The 22,377-nt window shown below is 35.4% G+C and overlaps 2 protein-coding genes across 2 annotated transcripts; one reads left to right on the forward strand and one right to left on the reverse strand.

Annotated features, from left to right (window-relative positions):
* Window positions 1-1,354: 1,354 nt before the first annotated feature.
* On the reverse strand, window positions 1,355-16,345 carry LOC124821116 (uncharacterized). The gene is made up of 5 exons (XM_088109458.1): window positions 15,620-16,345; window positions 15,048-15,466; window positions 14,097-14,179; window positions 1,771-2,429; window positions 1,355-1,429 (listed from the first exon to the last, which is right to left on the reverse strand). The coding sequence occupies exons 1-5, from the start codon at window positions 16,343-16,345 to the stop codon at window positions 1,355-1,357; spliced, it is 1,962 nt and encodes a 653-aa protein (XP_087965584.1).
* A 1,690-nt stretch (window positions 16,346-18,035) lies between these two features.
* LOC124845502 (LEAF RUST 10 DISEASE-RESISTANCE LOCUS RECEPTOR-LIKE PROTEIN KINASE-like 2.4) lies at window positions 18,036-22,142 on the forward strand. The gene is made up of 4 exons (XM_088109764.1): window positions 18,036-18,852; window positions 19,615-19,647; window positions 20,584-20,607; window positions 20,727-22,142. Exons 1-4 carry the CDS (start codon window positions 18,036-18,038, stop codon window positions 21,971-21,973), a joined length of 2,121 nt encoding a protein of 706 aa, XP_087965890.1. The 3' UTR covers window positions 21,974-22,142.
* The last annotated feature ends 235 nt before the right edge of the window (window positions 22,143-22,377 follow it).

Here is a 22,377-nt window from a genome sequence, read left to right on the forward strand (position 1 = left end):
TCTTTGGCATTTGTATGTATTCTGGATGGATTCGGATTGGTGACACCCTTTCCCGTCATTTGTCTGAGCGTGTGATGAGGCAGTTTGGGTTATACCAGGAGATTCCACGACCACCCACTGCCGTTGCAGATGCAGATGTAGTCGTTGTTGATTATGCGTGGTTGCACTTCATGAATCACGTTATTACGAATGTGAGACAAACATCATACCCTTACGAATGTGAGACAAACATCACATCCCTATATTATTCTTGCTCCACCTGACGCGAGACCGACTCTTGCGCCTACACAGTGCCCCGATGTTCCACAAGAGGCACGACCCCATCGTAGATCCTCTCCATCTTCACCATCTGGCGTCGTGGTATGCTATTTTTCATTGCTTATGTTATTAAATTTTCTTAACCATGTTTATTTATTTGTTGGATATAATTATAATGTAGGCTAGATTTAGGCGAATGGCGAGAATGTTACAATCGTTGATATTGTGTCGTCATGTGATCGAGGGTATTGTTGCACATCAAGTGTCAGTGGACCTGCTTTAGATTGCTAATGAGAGCATCGACGAATATTCTCCAACTAGGAGAGGGCAGAGGCATGTGCGTGGTAGACGGTCGACGTCTAACGGATAGGATTTTGTATTTCATTTTTTTAACAAATTATGACTCACGAGATTGTGTTATTTTGGATACGCTAATGTTTACCTTAAATGTTCGTTAAATAATTTTATTTTCCAAAATTTGGCCTGAAGTATATTATGTCATTGACCCTATTTTCATTTAATATGATTTTCATTTAATAAATATGGTGTACATGTTTATTTCAACTAATGGCTTAGAGTTGTAATTTAATTTTTATAAAACTTACATTGTTAAATGAATGTGGTACAGTACTAGAATTTTCTACAAAGAGTATATTATTCGTTTTTATTTTGTATTAATCTAAATATACACCATTAATAATACTTTATATGGAATCCTTGCATGTAGTACTTATTTCAAGATAAATATATGTATATATAAATATATAATATATTATATTAGGTGTTATATATATATATATATATATATATATATATATATATATATATATAATATTTTATTAGGAGCTACATAAAGGAAAAGAAGGGAGAGATATACATCTAGGAAACACTTTAACAAAAAGTAAATGTTTAGTATTTTAGTTGAATGAATTGTGTGGGTCCATCAAAAAGCTTAAAATACACCTATCAAAAAGTAATAGTGTATTTTTACATATCTTTATAAATATCATGAATCACCCAAGTCAACATAAGATGTCGTTACGCCCATCAGGTGTGCAAATGTTTGCATCCTACTAGTATACATAGATGACCACGCTCATGCCTCAGGATAACAGTGGGTTGAAGAGATGGTATTGACCATGGGCAAAGGACACTCTTCTTGTAACTTAACCTGCCACAATACAAATTATAATAGTTAATTGAGTTATAAGTAATTTTGAAATGAAATCACAAAATAATACAATTACCTGCATGAAATGACATCCATGAACATGTCCTATACAAATTAACCGATGTTGATTTATATCAAAAGGTGGTGTGGAACGTAGTGGAAAGATAGTATAATTTTGAGATGATGACATACACACTAATATGACATTATATCGGTTAGCAATTGCATAACCAATGTCTGGTAATGTCATCCACTTATTCATGTTAACCTGTTATGAATAAAACAAGTTGTTAGATAAAATAATTATAATAAATAAAATACATAAAACAGGAAACACTTACCGTCGACTGTGACTTCATAATCAATAAAGAGTTCCTCAGCTCTTCTAGTCTATCATACCCTCCTACTAGGCTTGCGTATTCATCACGCCATTGACTGAGTTCTTTGTACAAATCATTTCTAATAACGAGCCATGAATCTTCTCCGAGTCCCAACGAGGCAGCAATGCATCTATATCCACAGTGACCATCAGCCACAACATCAACAACGTCCACAATGAATGGGTGAGTAATAGAATGAAACTGGTCTATCATTGGAACTTTCTTTTTCTTCACTACATTTGGCTTTGATTGTAATTTACTTTTCACAGTTGAAGATTCTATGGTTGAATGAAAGGCATCGACATACTCAAAATATGATGGATCCTGCGTAGTAGACCTTTCTCTTCGTTGAACTTTACTTTTTTTAACACCCTTTGTCTTGACTTTATGTAATGGAGGGACCATTGATGTCAATGTAGGACAAGTAATTTCAAGTAACTTTTGCTTGATGGTGATTTTACCTCCATTTTCAACCTCATTGAATCGTTCTTGTACTTGTTTCAACTCATCTTTAATGGATAACTCGGGCTCAGTTTCATTTAATTCAACATTTGAGAAATGCAATCTTTGCCACATGATATGAAGTTCACCCAGAGGGGTCAATCCAACATCATACCGTGCTAATTCACATGCACATGGGACACCAAATGTACGTCTCAATACGTATATACACTTTGATGAGTCCAATCCTATTTGCTATACTCTTTCCAATTCCTTAGCAATGAGATCCAATGCATATTGAGAGACACACCCAATAAGTTTTTTATATTTGTATCCTTTAAAAGGGTCACTCGTGAGCAACATACTTCTTTCAAATGACGCCTTAATCTTGTTGTGTTATATGATAACAACGTTATGAATACTATCCCAATAAGAACACAAATCACCCATACTATTGCCCAGAACTTTCTTCAGACTCCAATGAGCAGACTCAACCCTAAAATAAATAAAAAGATCATCAACACACTATTGGAAAAACGCGATTTACAGACGGCATTTTACCGAAGGCTTTGAAGCCTTCGGTATTGAGATGATTACCGAAGGCTTTTAAGCCGTCGGTAACTCCCTGATTAATGTAAGTCCCAAATTGGGTTCTTCGTGCCCCAATTTCATTTTACTTCAGCTTCGTCGTTTTTGTCTGTGTCATCCCTCTCTGCAAACACTTCCCTCCCTTGCTTCACGCTCCTTCAGTTTGTCGGGTAGTCAGTGGTGGTGGTCCGTGACGGTGGTGAGTGGGTCGTTGATCGCTCTTCGTTCACGGTTCGTGGTTGTTTGGGGAGGATTGGGCTAGGGTTCGTCGTGGGTTGGTTGGTTCGTTGACGGAAGGTGTGTGAAGGTTGAGGGACTTTGTCGGAGGGTCCGTTGTGGGCTGCTATCACTGTCGTGCTCGTGAAGCGGCATCTTGGTAGAGGTAAGTTCTACACAACTTCATTCACACTGTGATGTTCATATTGGTGAAGCGTAGACAGTGTTGTTGCCTTCATCTACTTTTCATTCACTTGTTAGTATATGATTGAAGGAACTTGGTTGAGGGACTTCGTTGGAGTGGCCGTTATGGGGGTCGCCGTCGTGGTGTACAAAGGTTGCATCGTCAAGGGCTATCTCGGTTGAGGTAAGTTGTGCTTTTACAAATTCATTATGAGTTTAAATGTTCTTGAATTGTTTGATGTTGTTGTGGCTTGATTGTTTGATGTTGTTGTGGCTTGATTGTATGATGTTGTTTGATTGAGAAAGATTGGTTTTTAATTGGAATAAGGGGCAAGGAATTGGCATGCCAGTGAGAAGGTTTAAATAACCTTAACTGTAGTTTAGGTACAAGAAAAGCAAACGAGGTGGTGAAGCTTGAGCAATAGTGCCAATTGTTGTAACTGTTGCTTTTGCTTCTAATGCCTGCAAGTGTGTGCTCTAAGTACGCAAAAACTTCAACTATGAACCTTTCAACCTCTAACCTCCCCTTGATTTGCTTCCAATCAACGTACACATAATGTTATATATTGTAAATGGTTGATACTATAGCAGTAGGTAGCGGTCCAAACTAGAACTCCTACCAGCAAGTCAACTCATGCATCATCCAATAGTTTTTGGTGCCTTTGCCTTCTCCACCTTGTGAGTACAGTAGTTTGTCTATGCCGGTTGCTTTGCAGAACCCAGACCCAGTCACTCTATATCAGGCCTTATGCTATTCTTATACTTCCTTCCTTTTCTGCAGAAAAAGTACTCCTTCTGTCCTACACTCCCATTGCTCTCTGCTTACACACAAAAGCTTGTTCTAAATAGTATTAGTCCAATTCATTGTATCATGGTGTATGTTGTTGGTTCTGAAATTCCAGGGTATTATTCACTTTATGTTTTTCTTACAAAAGTATGTTAAATATTAAATTTGGTTCAAGTTTATAATATAAAAAACTACTACGAAAGCCTCAAAGGTTATAATTATATCATACATATAGATGAAAAGCCTTCCATGATATTTTCAGACACTTTTCTATAAAGTTTTCCTCATCACCATTATTCCACAAGCTTTCCCTTCAGAATCCTCTTAAAAGGACCTGATGTGACTGTCATTCTCAGTTTTTTACTGTAAATATTTACTAAATCAACTGCTGCAATGTGAAATCATTAAAAAGGAAGAGACTGCCACTTGTTTATGGAGTTGTATGCACTAAATGTGAAATCATGAAAAAGGTTCTAGGTTAGGGAAAAAACGAAAAGGATGGAGGGGTGTTAAGCATTGTCATTATACTATAGGAGGGTTCTTCTATGAGTGAATTTGTGAAACAGTTGATGGGTGTGGCCCCTTGAACTTCCCCATTCAAATTTTTTTTTGACTTTGCTTCCATCAATCTATGTTATGGAATTCTGGCCTCCATCTTTCTCAAATTAGTCTTTCATTCACTCCTAACTTCTGTACTGTACTTATTTTATTTTCTTGTAATTTCTCATCCAAGTTCATATTTATGTTTTTATTAGCATCTTTTTATATGTTATAAATTCAAATGTGAATGTGTTTAGTGTGTTAAAAAGGTATTCATGGATATGTTGGTAGGGTGTTTTGAACTCATTTTAGAGTTTAAAGACAATGAATATCATCAAACAAAGTTGCTTGAACATTCATTTGTGTTTAAATGACTTTATATATGGTTTAGTATGAAACCAGCTTACTAGGGACTATATGTAGTGCAAAATTAGTATTCCACCTAAGGTTTGATTGTTTTGTGTAGTTGGAACACGTTTAATATCATTAAATTGAAGCCATTAGCCACATGGCTACGTCCTCTGATAAAGCATAAAAAAGGTGTTAGGGAGTTAATTGTATTTAGGAGAAGAAGTAAAGGCACTAAGCCTAACTGCCAAGGCAGTTAGGGAATGGGGAAATAGGTTTCTGTTAGTAGTTGGTATAAAGGGGGGAACGAGTTCTATGTGAGGGAGTTTTTAGAGTCTTGTTGATTGTGCAAGAACTCTTGTAGTTCTTTGGGGAGAGGTTAAGCTGTCTGAGTACCTTGTATTCATCTTTATGTTGATTCTTTTGCAATAAAAGGAGGCTGTATAATTTAGAGGATTTGTTCTGTGTTGTGTTTCTAGTGTTATTCATAGGTTCTTGATTAAAAGAACCTATCAAAAGGTAGCTCAAATGTAATGATTTTCATTAAGCTTACTGTCCTGTGTGAGACCAACTATGGTAAGAATTGGAAATCAAAACATCAAATCCTTTCCACTGATCCCCAAAGCTAATTCTGTCCAACCTCAAAATCCTGGCTTTTTCTTTATCAATAGTCAAATCCACTAAGAACCCATTCTTCAAGCACATGATTGAAGTTATGTAATCCTATAATATAGCAAAAGTTGAACCAAATTATAAGTCAATCAAACAAGTACAAAGCCTCCAAACTTTGCTGTGTAAACAGAAAAAAACAAGCACTAGAAACGAAAACACATGAAGTTGTTGTGTCTGTGTTGTGAAAAAAAAAATAGTCAGAGGATGACCAGATCCAGATTAGTGATCATTATTAAGTTATTATGAGTTTTGATTATTCTGATGAGGATGAGAACCATAATTGAGTTATACATATCTTATTCTGGAAAATAAAAACTTTTTCCACAGTTCATGAACACATCGTTGTGTTGGGACATGATCCCACGCATACCAAAGAATAGGAATCCTGAGAATGCAACCACATTCTCTCTCTGTCTTTGTGTTCTACTAAAAAATAATTGATGTTGCTCAACTTCAGTCTTTATATTATGAAAGGGTGATGAGTGTGGGGACAAAAACCACTATAAATACTTGGATCCTACATAAGCAAAAGGAGGATAAAAAATACTAGTGATTGTGTAAGTGTAAGTGAAAGGGTTAATAGTAATAATAATAAGGTGCTTCAGTGAGATTGTTCAATCCTGCAACTGAGAGTCATTTTGAATATATTCCTCCTCACTTTAACTCCACCCTCTCACCATTACAATCACCACTGATTCATTTAGCATAAGCATTTTTCTTTCATTTTCTATGGTTGTTCGCCTTAGAATAGACCCATCTTCACTTTTCCTACCTTTTTTTTTCTCCCTACCAATCACTTTCATTTCTCTGTCACCATTACATATATCCGTTTAATTTCTTGATCAACCACCCCTTTTGAAAGAGTTCGTATGTTAACCTTTTTGAAATGTAAGTTGAGTTTGGGACTGCAATGTGAAGCAAACAAGTGATTGACTGGCACATGGTGTTACTTATGGAGTCCCCCACAAACATTATGTTCTTTCCTGTGTCTCTGTCCAACAACTTATTACCATCAAACCTGTCACCAATAACAACATTTTGGGAGGGAAGAAAAAGAATTGATCTTAAATGGGCTGCACCAACTTCAAATTCATATATATAGACCAATAAATGTCCTTGTTTAGTAGTGAATAAACCAATAATAAAATGGGTTGCACCAACCTCTCATCAATGTTTCACTGACACAGCTCCGTAATATATATGTATGTAATGGGTGAAACAGTACCAAAAATTTAGAAGAAAAGGAGGAACGGAAAACAGTGACAGGTTAGTAAAAAGGGTACCCAGTTGGGTACAGGGGATTGGGTAATCTGGTATTGTACGTCACTGATCTAAGTCATGGTATCTTTGTGGGGTTGCATCGATTATACTGTCTGTTTTGTTAGAAGAAATAATGTGAAATGACTTTATTTGGTGTTAGGTGAGAGGTGAGACACAGAATGGCAAAAGGGCAGTGAATCAGTATAAGGCAAAACCAGTTAAATTCCATTGAGTGACAACATAGGCCAGTCTTGGCAGTTTTAAAGAGACCAAACCAAACCTAAAGTAATTAGTATTGTTTTGCAAAATGGACTTTGATCATTACATGAGCAGAAAGGGTAGTACTACATTTGAGAGTGGGTAATACCAGTTTTAAGAAATGTTTTTGACTGGTACTACATTTCTTAGAGGTTCTTAGAGGTTCTTGACTGTTATGATAAACTTTGGACTCAAAACTACAAATTCAAGTAAAACATCTTCATGAATGAGAACTCAAAAGTACTAGCAAAACTGAAACAATTTGATATAAGAAAAAGGTAGAGTTAAGTTAATCATCACATTACATTTCTTCTTTTAAAGAACTTAATTAAATGCATGAGTTAAATTTATGTAAAAATTTAATGTTGTTGCTGATAAATAATCCTGAAGACTTTTTCTTGTAACAACTTGAGTCGTGAAACAACAATCTTAAACTAGTTTAATCCATCAATGTTTTGTCATATTTACGTTAAATATTATACTAGTTTAATCCCTCAAACATTAAAATATAGATTAGTATGATGTATTATTGTTTATCTCACATATTATATACATTATTTTCCAGTGCTGGTCCATCCAAACTGTTACTTAAAAACACCTTCGCAGTTCCTAGTTTTGACTGAATTTTGATGGTTTAGTATCTATTATGCACTTAGACCGTTTTATGAGTAATTGAACTCTGCTACCAACTTTTAAATATCACTTTTGACTTGCTCAAAGTGTGACACACCATACAAATGGTATACTTCGAAATTCGACTTTGTTTTGGCCAAAACTACAGAATAATCACTCCCTCACAAGAATGTGTAAGTACACAAGAACAACCCGAAAAACAGCAACAAGGTAGAGTTAAACAGAAATTAGATGAAATATAGTACACTAAACTAGGAAAATATACTACAAATAAATATAAACCTAACAAGTTAAGAATGGTAGGACGTAGCTATTTAAGCACTCACACTACATAAAATACCTAAAACTAAAAATTTGTCAAGTTAGAAACCTAAAAGTAGTACCTAAAATACACTACAAGTCCAAAGACCGAAAAGTATATTAAAGTAGTCACGAAAACAGTAAACTAACTATGTACACCGCTTTGAAAAGATCAAAGAAAGATAAAATTGAAGTGTGAATTGAAAAATAAAAAGAAAAACATATATTGACTATTGAACACCTTTAAATAGACTAAAGTAGTACATAATTTTATTTCCTTGGACAAATTTGTTATCAAACCTGCATTTAGACCACCAGTGAATGTTCATTTATATGTTGTATGTTGATGTATATATTGTATGCTCCTGTATATTGTATGTTCATTTATTAGGCTACTCCATCATTAAGTTAAGTAGTCATTTAAAGTCGTATGGTACTAAAAACATTCTCAATAGAATGAGAAGGGTAACAGTACCTTAAACACTTACAATGTACAAAATATGTAAAAGTACTCTATAAAAGAGAACTTTAGTAATGTCAGATTATTGACTCCCCCAAATTGTACACACAACCACTTAGGGTGTCAAAGGCATTTCAATACAGAGGACTTCTCTTTGGATGCCCTTATTGAATGCCTATGACAATAGTGTTGAAATTGCCTTCCATGTTTGACTTGAGTAGTAATAGGTTTAGTACTTATGTCACATGGAGTGTGTATGTTTTGGCTAAGTTTTTATTTGTTTGGCTTGTCACAGAACATGGCCCATTGTCTCAACCATCGTGGATAAATGTACGACCGTTGTTATAGTGGAAGGAGAGGTTTGAAGGAATCTTTTGTCATCGGAGTTAAAGAGTTTATGGAGATGGCCCGACGATTTGTTGATGGAGGGATTCGATGTCCATGCATCAAGTGCGAATGTACAAGGATTTTGAAAGATGAAGTCGTCAAACTTCACCTATACCAAAAAGGGTTCATGCCTAATTACACGGTTTGGACATTTCATGGTGAAGAAATTCCTTCGACCTCCACTGCAGCTGAAAAGCGGCTTGCATCAGGTTCGAATACTATTGTACGTACATCTTAGATAGATCAATTTGCCGATATGCAAGAGATGGTCGACAGTGCTCTTCGTCGCCATGCTGAACAAGAAGCAAACGATGGTCATTATGAAGAGCCTCCAAATGAAACCACTCAGAGGTTTTACAATTTACTAACAGAGGAAAATCTACCTGTATTTGAAGGTTCAACTGAGTCAAAATTATCAGTGTGCATTAGACTCATGGCTGGAAAATCTAATTGGAACGTCCCCATTGAAGCAGTGGACTTTTATACAAAATTGATGTTAGATTTGACACCACCAAACAATATTTTGCCCAAGAATTATTACCAAGCCAAAAAAATTGTTTCAAAGTTGGGATTGGAAGTCAAGAAGATTGATTGTTGTGTTAATGGATGTATGTTATTCTACGACAATGATAGTGGCAAAATTGATGCATTGTTGGTTGAATGCAAGTTTTGTGGCTCACCTCGATATCATACGATGCATGCTGGCCGGAGGCAAAAAAAACCCATTCCCTTAAAGTCTATGTTCTACTTGCCTATAATTCCAAGACTACAAAGAATGTTTACTTCAATGCAAACATCAGAACACATGACATGGCATGATGGTAAGAAAACTGAAGGATTTTTGCGTCATCCTTCAGATGGTGAAGCGTGGAAGCACTTCAATCGTAAACATCCATCCTTTACTAGTGAACCGCGTAACGTCAGACTTGGTTTATGCTCTGATGGGTTTACCCCATACATTCAGGCCTCTGCATCACCATATTCATGTTGGCCCGTGATAGTTACCCCATACAATCTACCACCTGAGATGTGTATGACAAAGCCTTACATGTTTTTATCGTGTATAATACCAGGTCCATCTAATCCCAAATCATTTATTGATGTTTATTTGGAGCCTTTGATTGATGATTTGAAGAAGTTATGGAATGGTGTTTGGACGTATGACATTTCAAGGAAGCAAAATTTCCTTATGAGGGCAGCCTTGATGTGGACTATCAATGACTTCCCAGCGTACGGTATGTTATCTGGTTGGAGCACACATGGTCGATTAGCTTGTCCACATTGCATGGAACATACAAAGTCATTTCAATTGAGTTATGGCCGGAAAAGTAGTTGGTTTGACTACCATCGACGGTTCTTGCCCATTGATCACCCCTTTAGAAGAAACAAAAAGGCATTTCGCAAAGGGCAAGTTGAAACGGATATGCCCCCGCCAAAGTTGACTGGATCACACGTTTGGAGAAGAGTGAAAGACTATCCAAAAGTCACTGAATGTGGTCAGAACAGGATAGAAGGGTTTGGAGAATGGCATAATTGGACTAAAAGAAGCATATTCTGGGAACTTCCCTATTGGAAGGACAACTTGCTAAGACACAACCTCGATGTCATGCACACAAAAAAATTTCTTTGACAATGTCTTCAACACAGTTATGAATGTTAAGGGTAAGACAAAAGATAATGAGAAAGCAAGAAAAGATTTACCTTTGTATTGTGGACGAAAAGACTTAGAGTTGAAGGCGCAAGGTAACGGTCGATTATTTAAACCAAAAGCAAATTACACCATGTCAAAGGACGAGACAAGAATAGTGTGTGGATGGATCAAGGAGCTTAGAATGCCAGATGGATATGCTTCTAACTTGTCCAGATGTGCCAATGTTCAGAACGGTACTATTCAAGGGTTGAAGAGTCATGATTGTCATGTATTCATGGAGACTTTCATCCCTCTTGCGTTCAGTTGTTTGCCAATGCATGTGTTAAATCCATTGATAGAAATTAGTAACTTCTTTAAAGATTTGTGTTGCACGACACTAAAGGAGAATTCCCTTAAAAAGATGGATGAAAATATCCCAATTATTCTCTGCAAATTGGAAAGAATATTCCCTCCTGCATTCTTTGATTCAATTGAGCATATTCCAATACATCTAGCATATGAAGCTTGGCTTGGGGGACCGGTGCAGTACAGGTGGATGTATCCATTTGAAAGGTTTATGGGAGAATCCAAACGTTCAGTTAAAAATAAAGCTAGAGTAGAAGGCTCAATTTGTGCAGCTTACTTGCACAGAGAGACAACGTATTTTTGTTCACATTATTTCAAAAACTTCATGTTATCCCCCACTCATGTCAGAAATGAAATGTAATGGAAAGTTGAACCACGTGAAGGTGCATTATCAGTTTTTCGACAATAAGGCCGTTACGCAGGGAAAGAATTCACACATTGGTTAGCTGATGCTGAATTCAATTCTGCTCATGTCCATGTCTTAATCAATTGTAGTGAAGTTAAGCCCTACCTTGAGTATGTCATCATCCATATCCTATAATTCCAACGACACAATTGTTATACACTAATGAATTTCATTTGTACCAGCTCATTTCTTGTTGCTGAGCAAGTCGCAGAAGGAAATACTTCTGCTAGAATACACTCTGAGTTTCCCCATTGGTTTAGAAATCAGGTCTGTAGTTTTTCCTACGTTTAAAAATCGGTTAATTTGACTCTTGCTTTTATAATTTTTTTAGTGTCTTTGTAGGTTTTTAATCAGGCATTAACTCCCACAGTTCAAGAGTTAAGACATCTCTCGAATTGGCCAATGAGATGTGTCAAAGAATGGCACACTTACTTCACCAATGGTTACAAATTTCATACACATGAATGGTCTAAAGGAAAGAAAACATCTAATTGTGGTGTGTATGTCAAGGGCCTAACAGAGGGTTCTTATGATGATTTCTACGGCATCATTCATAAAATATATGAGCTAGAGTACAACAACACTACTTCTCCAAACAGAGTAGTACTTTTTTATTGTGAATGGTTTGATCCTTCTAGAGCTGGTACTAGAGTTGATCCACGCTTTAATATTGTCGAACTCAACCAGAGATTAAGATATGGACCGTTTGATCCTTTCATTCTACCAACTAATGTTAGACAGGTTTATTATGTGCCATATCCACCATTCCGCAATATTGACAAGCGTGGTTGGGCCGTAGCAATACAAACCAAGCCTAGAGGTCGCATTGACTCAAATGAGGTTGAGGAAGATGTTGCCTACCAACTTGACCAAATGTCACAACCACAAGAAATTATTGAAGTTGAACGTATAACCGCATTGGTCGACCCTGATGGTGATGGAGATGATTTAGAAGCAATAATACAAGGTGATGAAGAACAAGAAGAAGAGGAAGAAGAAGAAGAAGAAGAAGAAGAAGAAGATGATGATGATGACGACGACGAAGAAGAAGAAGAAGATGATGATGATAACGATGATGAAGAAGAAGAAGATGAGGATGAAGATCATGATGACGACGATTGAATGTTGGACATCTATTGTAGCAAATTGAACTATCATTTGAATAGAGTTATCTAAATTACTATCTTAAAAGTTGTATGCGATTATTTATAGATTGACTTTAAAAACCATTGATCCTTCTACATTCATTTCTTTTTTTTTCCCTTTATTTATAACCATTTCGATGCAGTAATGACAGAACAAGGTTCAGAACGTCCTGATAAAGGAAAGGGGGTAGCAAGGCCTAAAAAGAGGCAACGGCAGGCACCAAAGTATGTACTTAGGGTGCCTGCTAGACTACCTACCATTGCTGCCCCCGGTACATCATCTGTGGGGCCTCCTCCTACCCCTCCAATACAGCCTCTTACCCATGCAGTACACCCTTCTCCTACTCTTGCAGCACACCAGCCTACTACCCCTGCAGCAGACCCTCTTCCTCCTCTTGTGATTATAACCCTCACTCCTCCCCCTGTGGTTATTACCCCCACTCCTCCCCCTGTGGTTATTACCCCCACTCCTCTCCCTGACCCTACTTCTATACCTTCCTCATCTTCTATACCGCCTTCTAAGACTGTCACACCATCTGCTGATCCAGATTCAAGTGGTGATGGTGAAGGTCTTAACCCGCCCCTCCATGATCGACCATGGATTGAGCCGTATGGTAAAGGGTAAGATTTTAATCTCTTCATATAATTTGATGTTTATACCACTGTAATTGAAATGACTTTTATTATTCAGGTTTATTCCATCTAGGGTTGCTTCCCAAGCCATCACACGTTCAATTAAGCAACAGTTTTTAAGTCCATGGCCTACTTGGGGAGCAATACCTGATGACGACAGAAAGTCATTCTGGGAGCGCTTTCAGGTGAACAATCCATTAAACTAATTGTCCCTCTTATTTTAGTATGTTCATTAATCAATGTTTATTCTGTTTAATGTTACAGCTGAAGGTGCAGTGGAAACCTGAACATGAAACACAGATACACAAAAATTTCCACATGAAAGCATCTCATCGGCTGTCAGAGATGTTTAGGGATGCCCGCAATGCAGGAGAGCGCCCTTACTGGCTGGGCGAACAAATTTGGAACTCTTTACTGGCTCATTGGAATACAGTAGAGTTTCGCAATAAGTGTGCCAAGGCGCAGAGAAACAGAGCATCTGAAAAGGGTGGCACCCTGTATACTGGTGGGTCGATAACCATTCATGAACATGCCATTCGTATGGTAAAATTTCATTGCCTAACTTTTTCTTTCATATATAAGTTATGTATTTTCTATTTCATATGTACACTTCTAATTGTAAATTATCTTACAGGCACAAGCTCTCGGACAGGCGATCCATGTTGATGAGGTCTTTGCACAGACTCATGTAAGGAAGGGAACTAATCAATTCGTTGATGAAAGATCTCGCAAGACTCATGTAAGCAAATTTCACACTATAAGGCTTACTAATTATTCATTTATGTCATTCTATCATTCCCTAACATTGTTTTTAATGTTTCAACAGGAAGAATTTTCTACGAGACTTTCACAGGTTAGATCTGAACATGAGTCAGCTCCTACACCGGATGATGGTAGTCATGCAGAAGATGACATCCGTAGGACACAGTGTTGGGTCGACATCGTTGGTGGGAAGAAAAAGGGGCGAGTGTACGGTGCAGGACAACTTGCTTCAAACTATACACCGTCGAGAGGAGGTACTCTGAAGCACCAACCTTCTTCTTCCACCACTGCTCCTGACGAGGTCGTTCTCCGCCTCACGCAGGCACTAGACCAACGTGACCAAGAAATCACTGATCTGAGAGCAGAGTTTACAAACTTTAAGGCCCTGGTCATGAGAGTGTTGCCTCAAACTTCACAGGATGACATCAATATCCCTCTGACCCAGCCACGACCCTCCTCGTCACCCGCTGCCTCTCAAAAGCCGACATCAGTCCAACCCTCATCAGTCCAACCTTCATCAGTCCAACCCACACCAATCCAGCCATCAATAGAGGAGTAGGATGATGAAGATCATTCTGATGATAATTATGTACATTATTAGTTTCATTTTGTTAGCACATTGGTTATACAAACATTTCGATATTAGAACATTTGGAGTTTAGATCATTTCGATGTTAGATAAACTGCATGACTTTGGATGTTAAAACATCATTATTCCACATTGTTTTATGTTTTAACTATAAATACATGTTCAACTAATTAATGGATGTTCTATGGATATTATTGATCAATGATTGCATCTTTGAGATGCACATTATGCAGGTCTGTATGTGCTTGAAAATTATTATGCAGGTCTGTTTGTGTATGGAAATTGCTATGCAGGTCTGTTGTTGGTTCTTTCATAAATACAAATGTCTCTGACATCTTCCTCGAACTTACCGAAGGCTTTTGCCCTTCGGTAAATACCCACGTCCGCTGATTACCGAAGGCTTCTGCCCTTCGGTAATTACCGAAGGGCAAAAGCCCTCGGTAAATGTTAGCGACAAGGAAATTACCGAGGGCTTTTTGGCCGTCGATAAGCCGTCTGTAAATGTCTTCTACCGACGGTTTTGGGCTATTTCCGAGGGCTTCTGGCCTTCGGTAATACCCTTCTTTTTTGTAGTGATAAGTGCAAATAAATATTTATCTACAAAACAAATAAATAAAATAACATTACAACATACCTATTTGTGGTTGTGTTCCCTAAATGCATTACTTTGTTCGTCCAAAACTTTACAAAGTATGTACTGTACGGAATAATCCAAGTCTGATTCACATATTCAAAAAACAAAGGCCATGATCTGCTCGCGTATTGAAAACCATTCACATACTCAGCAAACAAGCTCTCATCATTACAATCCATCACATTTTGCCATGCATCCATCAACACACCCCAAACCTCAGTAGAATGAACTAACATTTTGCATTTAGCTTTAACATTTTTAAGGATGTGGAACTCACATAACATCTGATATGACTCAAGGAATACATTTGCAATGACATTCATCAAAGCCAAGTCTCGGTCAGTGACAATGACTTTAGGACCACCCTCAGATGTTAAAAATAAACATTTCAGCTTTTCCAAAGCCCATGTGAAATTACTCTGTCGTTCAGTAGACAAGAAAACAAATGCTACAGAGAAGTTTAACCCTGTAGACGTCATGCCCACAATCTCAAGCAATGGAAATATATATCTATTTGTTTTATATGTGGAATCCATAAAAAATACAACATTAAATGAGTTTAATAATTTCACCGCTTCAGGATGTGTCCAAAACAGGTCAGTAACAACCTTTGAATCGTCGGCACACCTACTCCAATGAATGTACTTATCCCGATCCAACAACATCATAAGTTGTTGTAGTTCAGTTCTGGACCCTTTCAATGATCGTTTATACGCTTGTCTTGCGTTGTAGATTTGTTTAATCGTTGTGACATTTCGATCATTATTTTGTTTGACGGGTAATAAAATATTTGAAGGTGTAACTTTACTCTTTGTCATATCAACCAGTAATGATTGCTCACTCATATTTAACCTGCCAGCATAAGGATGTCCAACTAAAGTTTCAGCCAAATCATGGTTGTGATGTCCACACATCACCTTCAACACCCATCCATCACCGTCTGAACCTGATTTACCCTTTAATCTAAACGGACACTCACATTTACGAGTGCCGTATACACTAGGCACCGCATGGGCTTTGTATTTCCGATATTTCCCTCCTCTTTCACATCCAAGTATGACGAACGTTTTTCTTCCCCGTACACCAGTAGCTATATCAGATCTTACTATTACCACAACAAATCCTAAATCATAAGTCATCCCTCTTGCCCATGCAATTAAGTGCTCCCGTGAACGAAATATTTCATTTATGGTAAATTTATTTGTCAAATCTCCCTCTCCAACTTTGCCAATGAATGAAGAGAAATCAGATATCAAACTAGAACCAACTTGAGAATCCATATGAAGATATTCATCCATTTTAAACAATAATTACCTATAAAATTATAATAAATCTTATTAATATAATTAATAATTAATCAAACAAATATAAAAATAATAACATAATAAAATTATATATTTCATATAATTAAACTAATAAATAAATTTTTATATAATTATAAAATTATTAAAGAATACAAAAAGTCATATATAAAAATATATATATACAAAAACCCTAACTATATATAACGTGCAAAATAAAAAAATCTAAATACATACTAATAAGAATAAAGATCCTCAAAAATACATTATTAAAATACATCAAAATATATTCAAAAATAATATATCAAAAAGTATAAATTATATTATTTAAATATATTCAAAATTAATATTAAAAAACTATAAAATATAAACCGTAATCTTTAAACGGATGTTGACATCCGTTGACGGATGCTCACATCCGTTTAAAGATTATACGATTTATATTTTAGGGTTTTATTACGCACCTTCACGCCTCTGAATCAGCACCTTGAAGCACCACCACACTCACGGCTGAAGATGAATTTCTTTCCCCACTTTCAATCTTACTAAACACAAAGTTCACCACACTTTCACGTCACAATTCTATAAAAGAGAAAGAGGGAAGAATAATAAAGAAAATGAATGTCTACGTGAGATTTTAAATAATATTAACCCTAAAATTTTAATAAGAATAAAATAGGAATGAAAAAATAAAGAAAAGGATAAAAGGGGAATGGAGTGGTGGAGGAAGCAAGTTGTGGTGGTGGAGAGAGTAACACCCTAAGTTTTATTTTTAATTTGCACAACTAATTTTAACTCTTAATAAAATTTATTTATTTTCTGAAAGTCATTATAAAAGAGCTGCTCCAAACATGTCATATCATCGGTAACAAAATTGGATAGTGCACTAGTTGGATAAAAAAGAACAAATGGGGTAGTGGGCATCCCTTATTCCTTGTCACTCAATATGAACAACCCTTACATAAACCCTAAATATTATTTTTTTTAATCATATTCAGAGTTTCGTGTTAATAGTATACAATTTATTTAATATTTCATATCAAACATCTGCCATTGTTTATATGTTTTTTCCTATATAATGTATCTGGTCTAATCCTCTGCTGTGTGACTGTGCTGGAGGCACGGGTCCCGTAGTCAAGATTGTTGTACTCTGAAAATTTGTTAACACGGTATCCAATTAGCATGATTTACGTCAACCCCATGAAAAGATAAACACAAGTCGTGAAATTGTCTTAAAAAGTAAATATTTAACTTAATCAATATCTTTTCATATTATATATTTTTAGAAACATATAATTATAGTTTTCTAATATAATCCTTCAAAAAAAGCCATTAACAAATCTAATTTTTTTGTTTAACTTGAAAAAGTGATATAATTTTTAAAATTTTGTACTCTTTAAAATTTATTTTTTACAAATCAATAACTCATAATTAAATTATATCCTAATTAAACTTTCGACCTGAAAAAATCTGACCAAAAACACATAGTTTCATAGCTAATACAATACGTTTTCATAGTTGTAGTAATTTAGAAGTTTGTTTTGGAAAACATGGCATGGGAAAGAGCGAAACGAAGTGTGAAAGGGAAAAGTGGATGAAGGGAGGGGCACTTTTTAATTCAAAATAAAAGGCAATAATTAGAGGAAGAAGCAAGCGGTTTTCATCATCAACTTTTGAAGGATGGAAGATGGAAAATGAAGGCTCGAATAGGTGTTCTTGTTCTGCACGCACTCTGGTGTCAATATTGGCTTCAATTATTCTTCTATTCCAACCAGATTACTGCATCGCTAAGCGACAGCCACCATGTCCTCCTTCATCATGCGGCCAAATTCGCAACATATCTTACCCATTTCGCCTCAAAGGTGACCCAAGCCAATGCGGCGACCCAAGGTATGAGTTAGATTGCGTTAACAACGTCACACTCTTAACCTTGTTCTCGGAGAAATACCATGTACGAGACATCGACTATAAGAAATACAAAGTCGTTGTCAGTGACCCGGGTCAGGAGGAAGAAGCTAATTGCTCCTTCATCCCTCGCAATTTCTTATCGGACAGTAATTTCAGGCCCACGGGCCTGGTTGGCCCAGATGATTTCGGATCGGAGCCGTTCACTTGGGAACCCTGGTATACTCTCCGAATAGGGTACTTCAACTGCGCGAATCCTGTGAGTGACGATCCACGATATGTTAAGGTGGAGAGAGGTGAATGTGGGAGAGGTGGGCACGTGTACGCGGTATTAGAACCGTCTTTGTATGAGGTTCGTGTGAAGGACATCAAGGTTGGGTGCGATCTGATGGTGGCTACAGTGGTTGACTGGTCACCGAAAGAGAATGTGAGCTACGACGAGATCCGTGGCGTGATAAGGGAGGGAATTCGGTTGTCGTGGTTGCCGGTGATTTGCGAGGATCGATGTGGAAGGGGAACGGAGTGTAAGGTTATCGACGGAGAAGTCCAGTGTGAGGAACATTATTGCCATTACGCCTACCACACCACCGATAAATGCGGTATCATCCACTTTCTCTGTCCTTTTATTCCTTATTATTAATATTTTATTTTAATAGATATATCGTGTGCTTATACTATTCATTGAATATTATAGAAAAATTATTAAGTTATCATGGAGATTTTACACCCTTGATGACGTGTATTTCCTTTTATTTATTTATTTTTTAATTTTAAGTTATAAATTCAAGAATATACACTTAAAACAATTTCAAAATTATAATAAATATAACTTTTAAGCAAATTAATAAAAAGCTAATAAACATTTAAAATTATTTTTTTTTCTAAAAAGGAATGGTTAAAATCCTTTTTTTTTTTATTAATTCAGCAAATTCATTTTTTTAGTTGGATAGTGTTGGGTGATGTAGTGGGTTGACGGGTGACTATGAACTTATATGGTAATGTAAATAGTTTATCCACAAAACAAAGGCCATTTCTTTCTTCACCTTTATCAATTCAACTTGCACTCATAATTTTTTTATTCGAGAATGTAGAATTTAAAATATAATTTTTATATTTTTTAAATAATTTTTTTTAAAATGTAATTTAAAAAAAAATAGCTATTTTTTAAATATTTGATTTTACGATTTTCTAAATATTGGACTATCCTTAATCAAGTGCATCTTTAAATATTATGACGTCAAGTTCCTAAGAATTGTCATTTCTGCTTAGACAAATAGGCGATTAATTGTTTCTTCATATAAGTTTGTTCGTTAATTTTCAAAATTTCATATTAACAACTCTATCGTTTTCCCGTGTTTCAGAACCTTGGCACCAGATTTTTGGCTATATTCGAGGTAAGTAATTATTTCCGTCTTTATTCTTTTTCATATTTCTATTTTTTAATATTCTTAGTTAGAAACTATTTATTAGAGTATTCGTCAATGAAAAAGTAATTCTGGATGTCAAACTTTAGCCATTCAAATTTTATATAAATAATATTTCGGTCTTTGTAGTTTATATATATATATATATATATATATATATATATATATATATATATATATATATATATATATATATATATATATATATATAAAGTTTACCTGGTCACTAGTGGTTAGGAGATTTTGGCCAATTATATAAGGATATGTTTAGATAATTTTGTAAGTAGGTTTTAAGAGAAAGATAAGAAAAAATGAAATTAAGTTTTTTCATAAACTCAAATTAATTTAATTTAATTAGTAAAATCTCACTTATACTAATGTCTTTGAAAGATGGTTTTAATTTTATTGGTAAATTATTTTTAATTTGCTGAATTTTTTTCTATATTTCTTTTCTTAATTCTTTTAATGATGAAAAATTTACTTAAACATACTCTGCATGCTACTTTCAAACCTTTTTACTGTTTCATTTTTGATATGACGAGAAACATTATGTAACTCGGATAGAGATAGTATATCTCTTCTTCAGTTTTGCTCATGTATAAACGGATTTTGTTTTTCTGTTGTTTGTTCGTTTCTTTTATAATGCTTGAATATGCCTATATATTCAAGCTCATCTTTGTAATCAGTAACAAGATTGGAATATATGAACTATACTTCATTTTTTTTCTTTTCTCTCTTTTCCAATACACTCACAAACTCTGCATCCTACAGTTCTTTTATTTATTTTTCTAAAGTCAAATACTCAGCTCTTTCGTTTGCTACTTTTGAATTTACACTATCTTTTATTTATTTTTTACCTGTGCCACTTTCGGAACGATTTTATATTTTTTATTTTTTATTTTGCAGCTTATCTTAGAGGCGTTATTTTTGGTAAGATTCTTTTCTGTGTTTCCTAGAAACTGAATTGTCAGCATACAACAATTTTCCTTAGTTTATGTTCTTGAGCGAAGTTATGAATCCAACCGAAGCATGTTCCGATATCTTTGTAGGAATAGCTAGCAGAATAACATTCAGTACGAAACAATTGGACAACCCTGTTGGACTGCAATATTTTTATGGAGGAATATTCATAGGACGACAAATTATACCAATATTTTTGGCTGCCAGATATCTGTTTGGAGTGGTACTTATTCTTGTGCTATTGATCTACAAATGGCGACGAAAACATTCTTCAATATACGAAAATATTGAAAATTTCTTGCTAGATAGCCATCTAAATCCCATTAGGTACGAGTACAAAGAAATAAAAAAAATGACTGGAGGTTTCAGAGTGAAATTGGGTCAAGGAGGCTTTGGTGCTGTATATAAAGGAAAACTCCAAAGTGGGTTGGATGTAGCAGTAAAGATGTTGAGCAAATCTAATGATAATGGACAAGATTTCATGAATGAAGTTGCTACCATTGGAACAATACATCATGTAAATGTGGTGCGTCTTCTTGGATACTGTGTATATGGAAAAAAGCGTGCTCTAGTTTATGAATTTATGTCAAATGGATCATTAGATAGATATATTTTCTCCAAAGAAGAAAATACTCGTTTAAGTTATGAGAAAATATATGAAATATCTCTTGGAATAGCCGGTGGGATTTCATATTTGCATCAAGGTTGTGATATTCAAATTTTGCATTTTGATATCAAGCCTCATAATATTCTTTTAGATGACAACTTTGTTCCGAAGGTTTCAGATTTTGGACTTGCAAAGCTACATGCAGCAAATGATGGTGTTATCAATATGACTGCAGCAAGAGGAACATTGGGTTATATGGCTCCAGAGTTGTTTTACAAAAATATGGGTGGAGTATCTTATAAAGCTGATGTGTATAGTTTTGGAATGCTTCTAATGGAAATGACAAGTAGGAGGAGGAACTCAAATCCTCATGCAGAACATTCAAGTCAAAGTTACTTTCCCTTTTGGATTTATGATCAATTTCATGAAGAGAAAAATATTGATATAGAAGATGCTTCAGAAGAGGAAAATATTCTAGCTAAAAGGATGTTCTTGGTAGCACTTTGGTGTATTCAGTTAAATCCAAGTGATCGACCTTCAATGAACAAGGTAATAGAGATGCTTGAAGGGATGGTTGAAGGTCTTGAATTGCCTCCAAGGCCTTCATTTTATAAAAATGAAACATACAGACATGAAAATATTAGCTCTAGACATGAAAATATTAGCTCTGACTTTTCTGAATTCACTTACTCTGATAGTCAACCTAATAAAAGCATATCATTATATTGACCAGAGAGTGTTAAAGAGGACATAAGATAACTTAAATTAGGTGTAATGTTGATGGGACTAATGAATTAATGGAATGGTTGGTCCTGGATAATTTGATTTGGTCGTAATTGTTCGCTATTGTAGATGATTATGGCTTTTAAAAACTTTCATATAGTAAGAAAGTGTGACATTAGTGCAATTTCTCAGAGGCATCATTTTTTTTTCTCTGCCCTTTATTTTGTTGTCACTTTTCTCAAGTTGTAAATTGACATATGACGTATTTTGAAGGTACAAATATATTTCAATTTAATTTTTAAAACTATCCTATTTTAAAATATATATTTGATGTTGGTAATTAATCACCAATTTCATAGTATTTTAAATTGCAGTGATATCAAGGAAATAAAAAAGTGTTCAACGACCAT

This window comes from Vigna umbellata, chromosome 3 (genome assembly GCF_029865625.1).
Source record: "Vigna umbellata cultivar VRB3 chromosome 3, Vumbellata_1.0, whole genome shotgun sequence".
Taxonomy (NCBI): Eukaryota; Viridiplantae; Streptophyta; class Magnoliopsida; order Fabales; family Fabaceae; genus Vigna; species Vigna umbellata.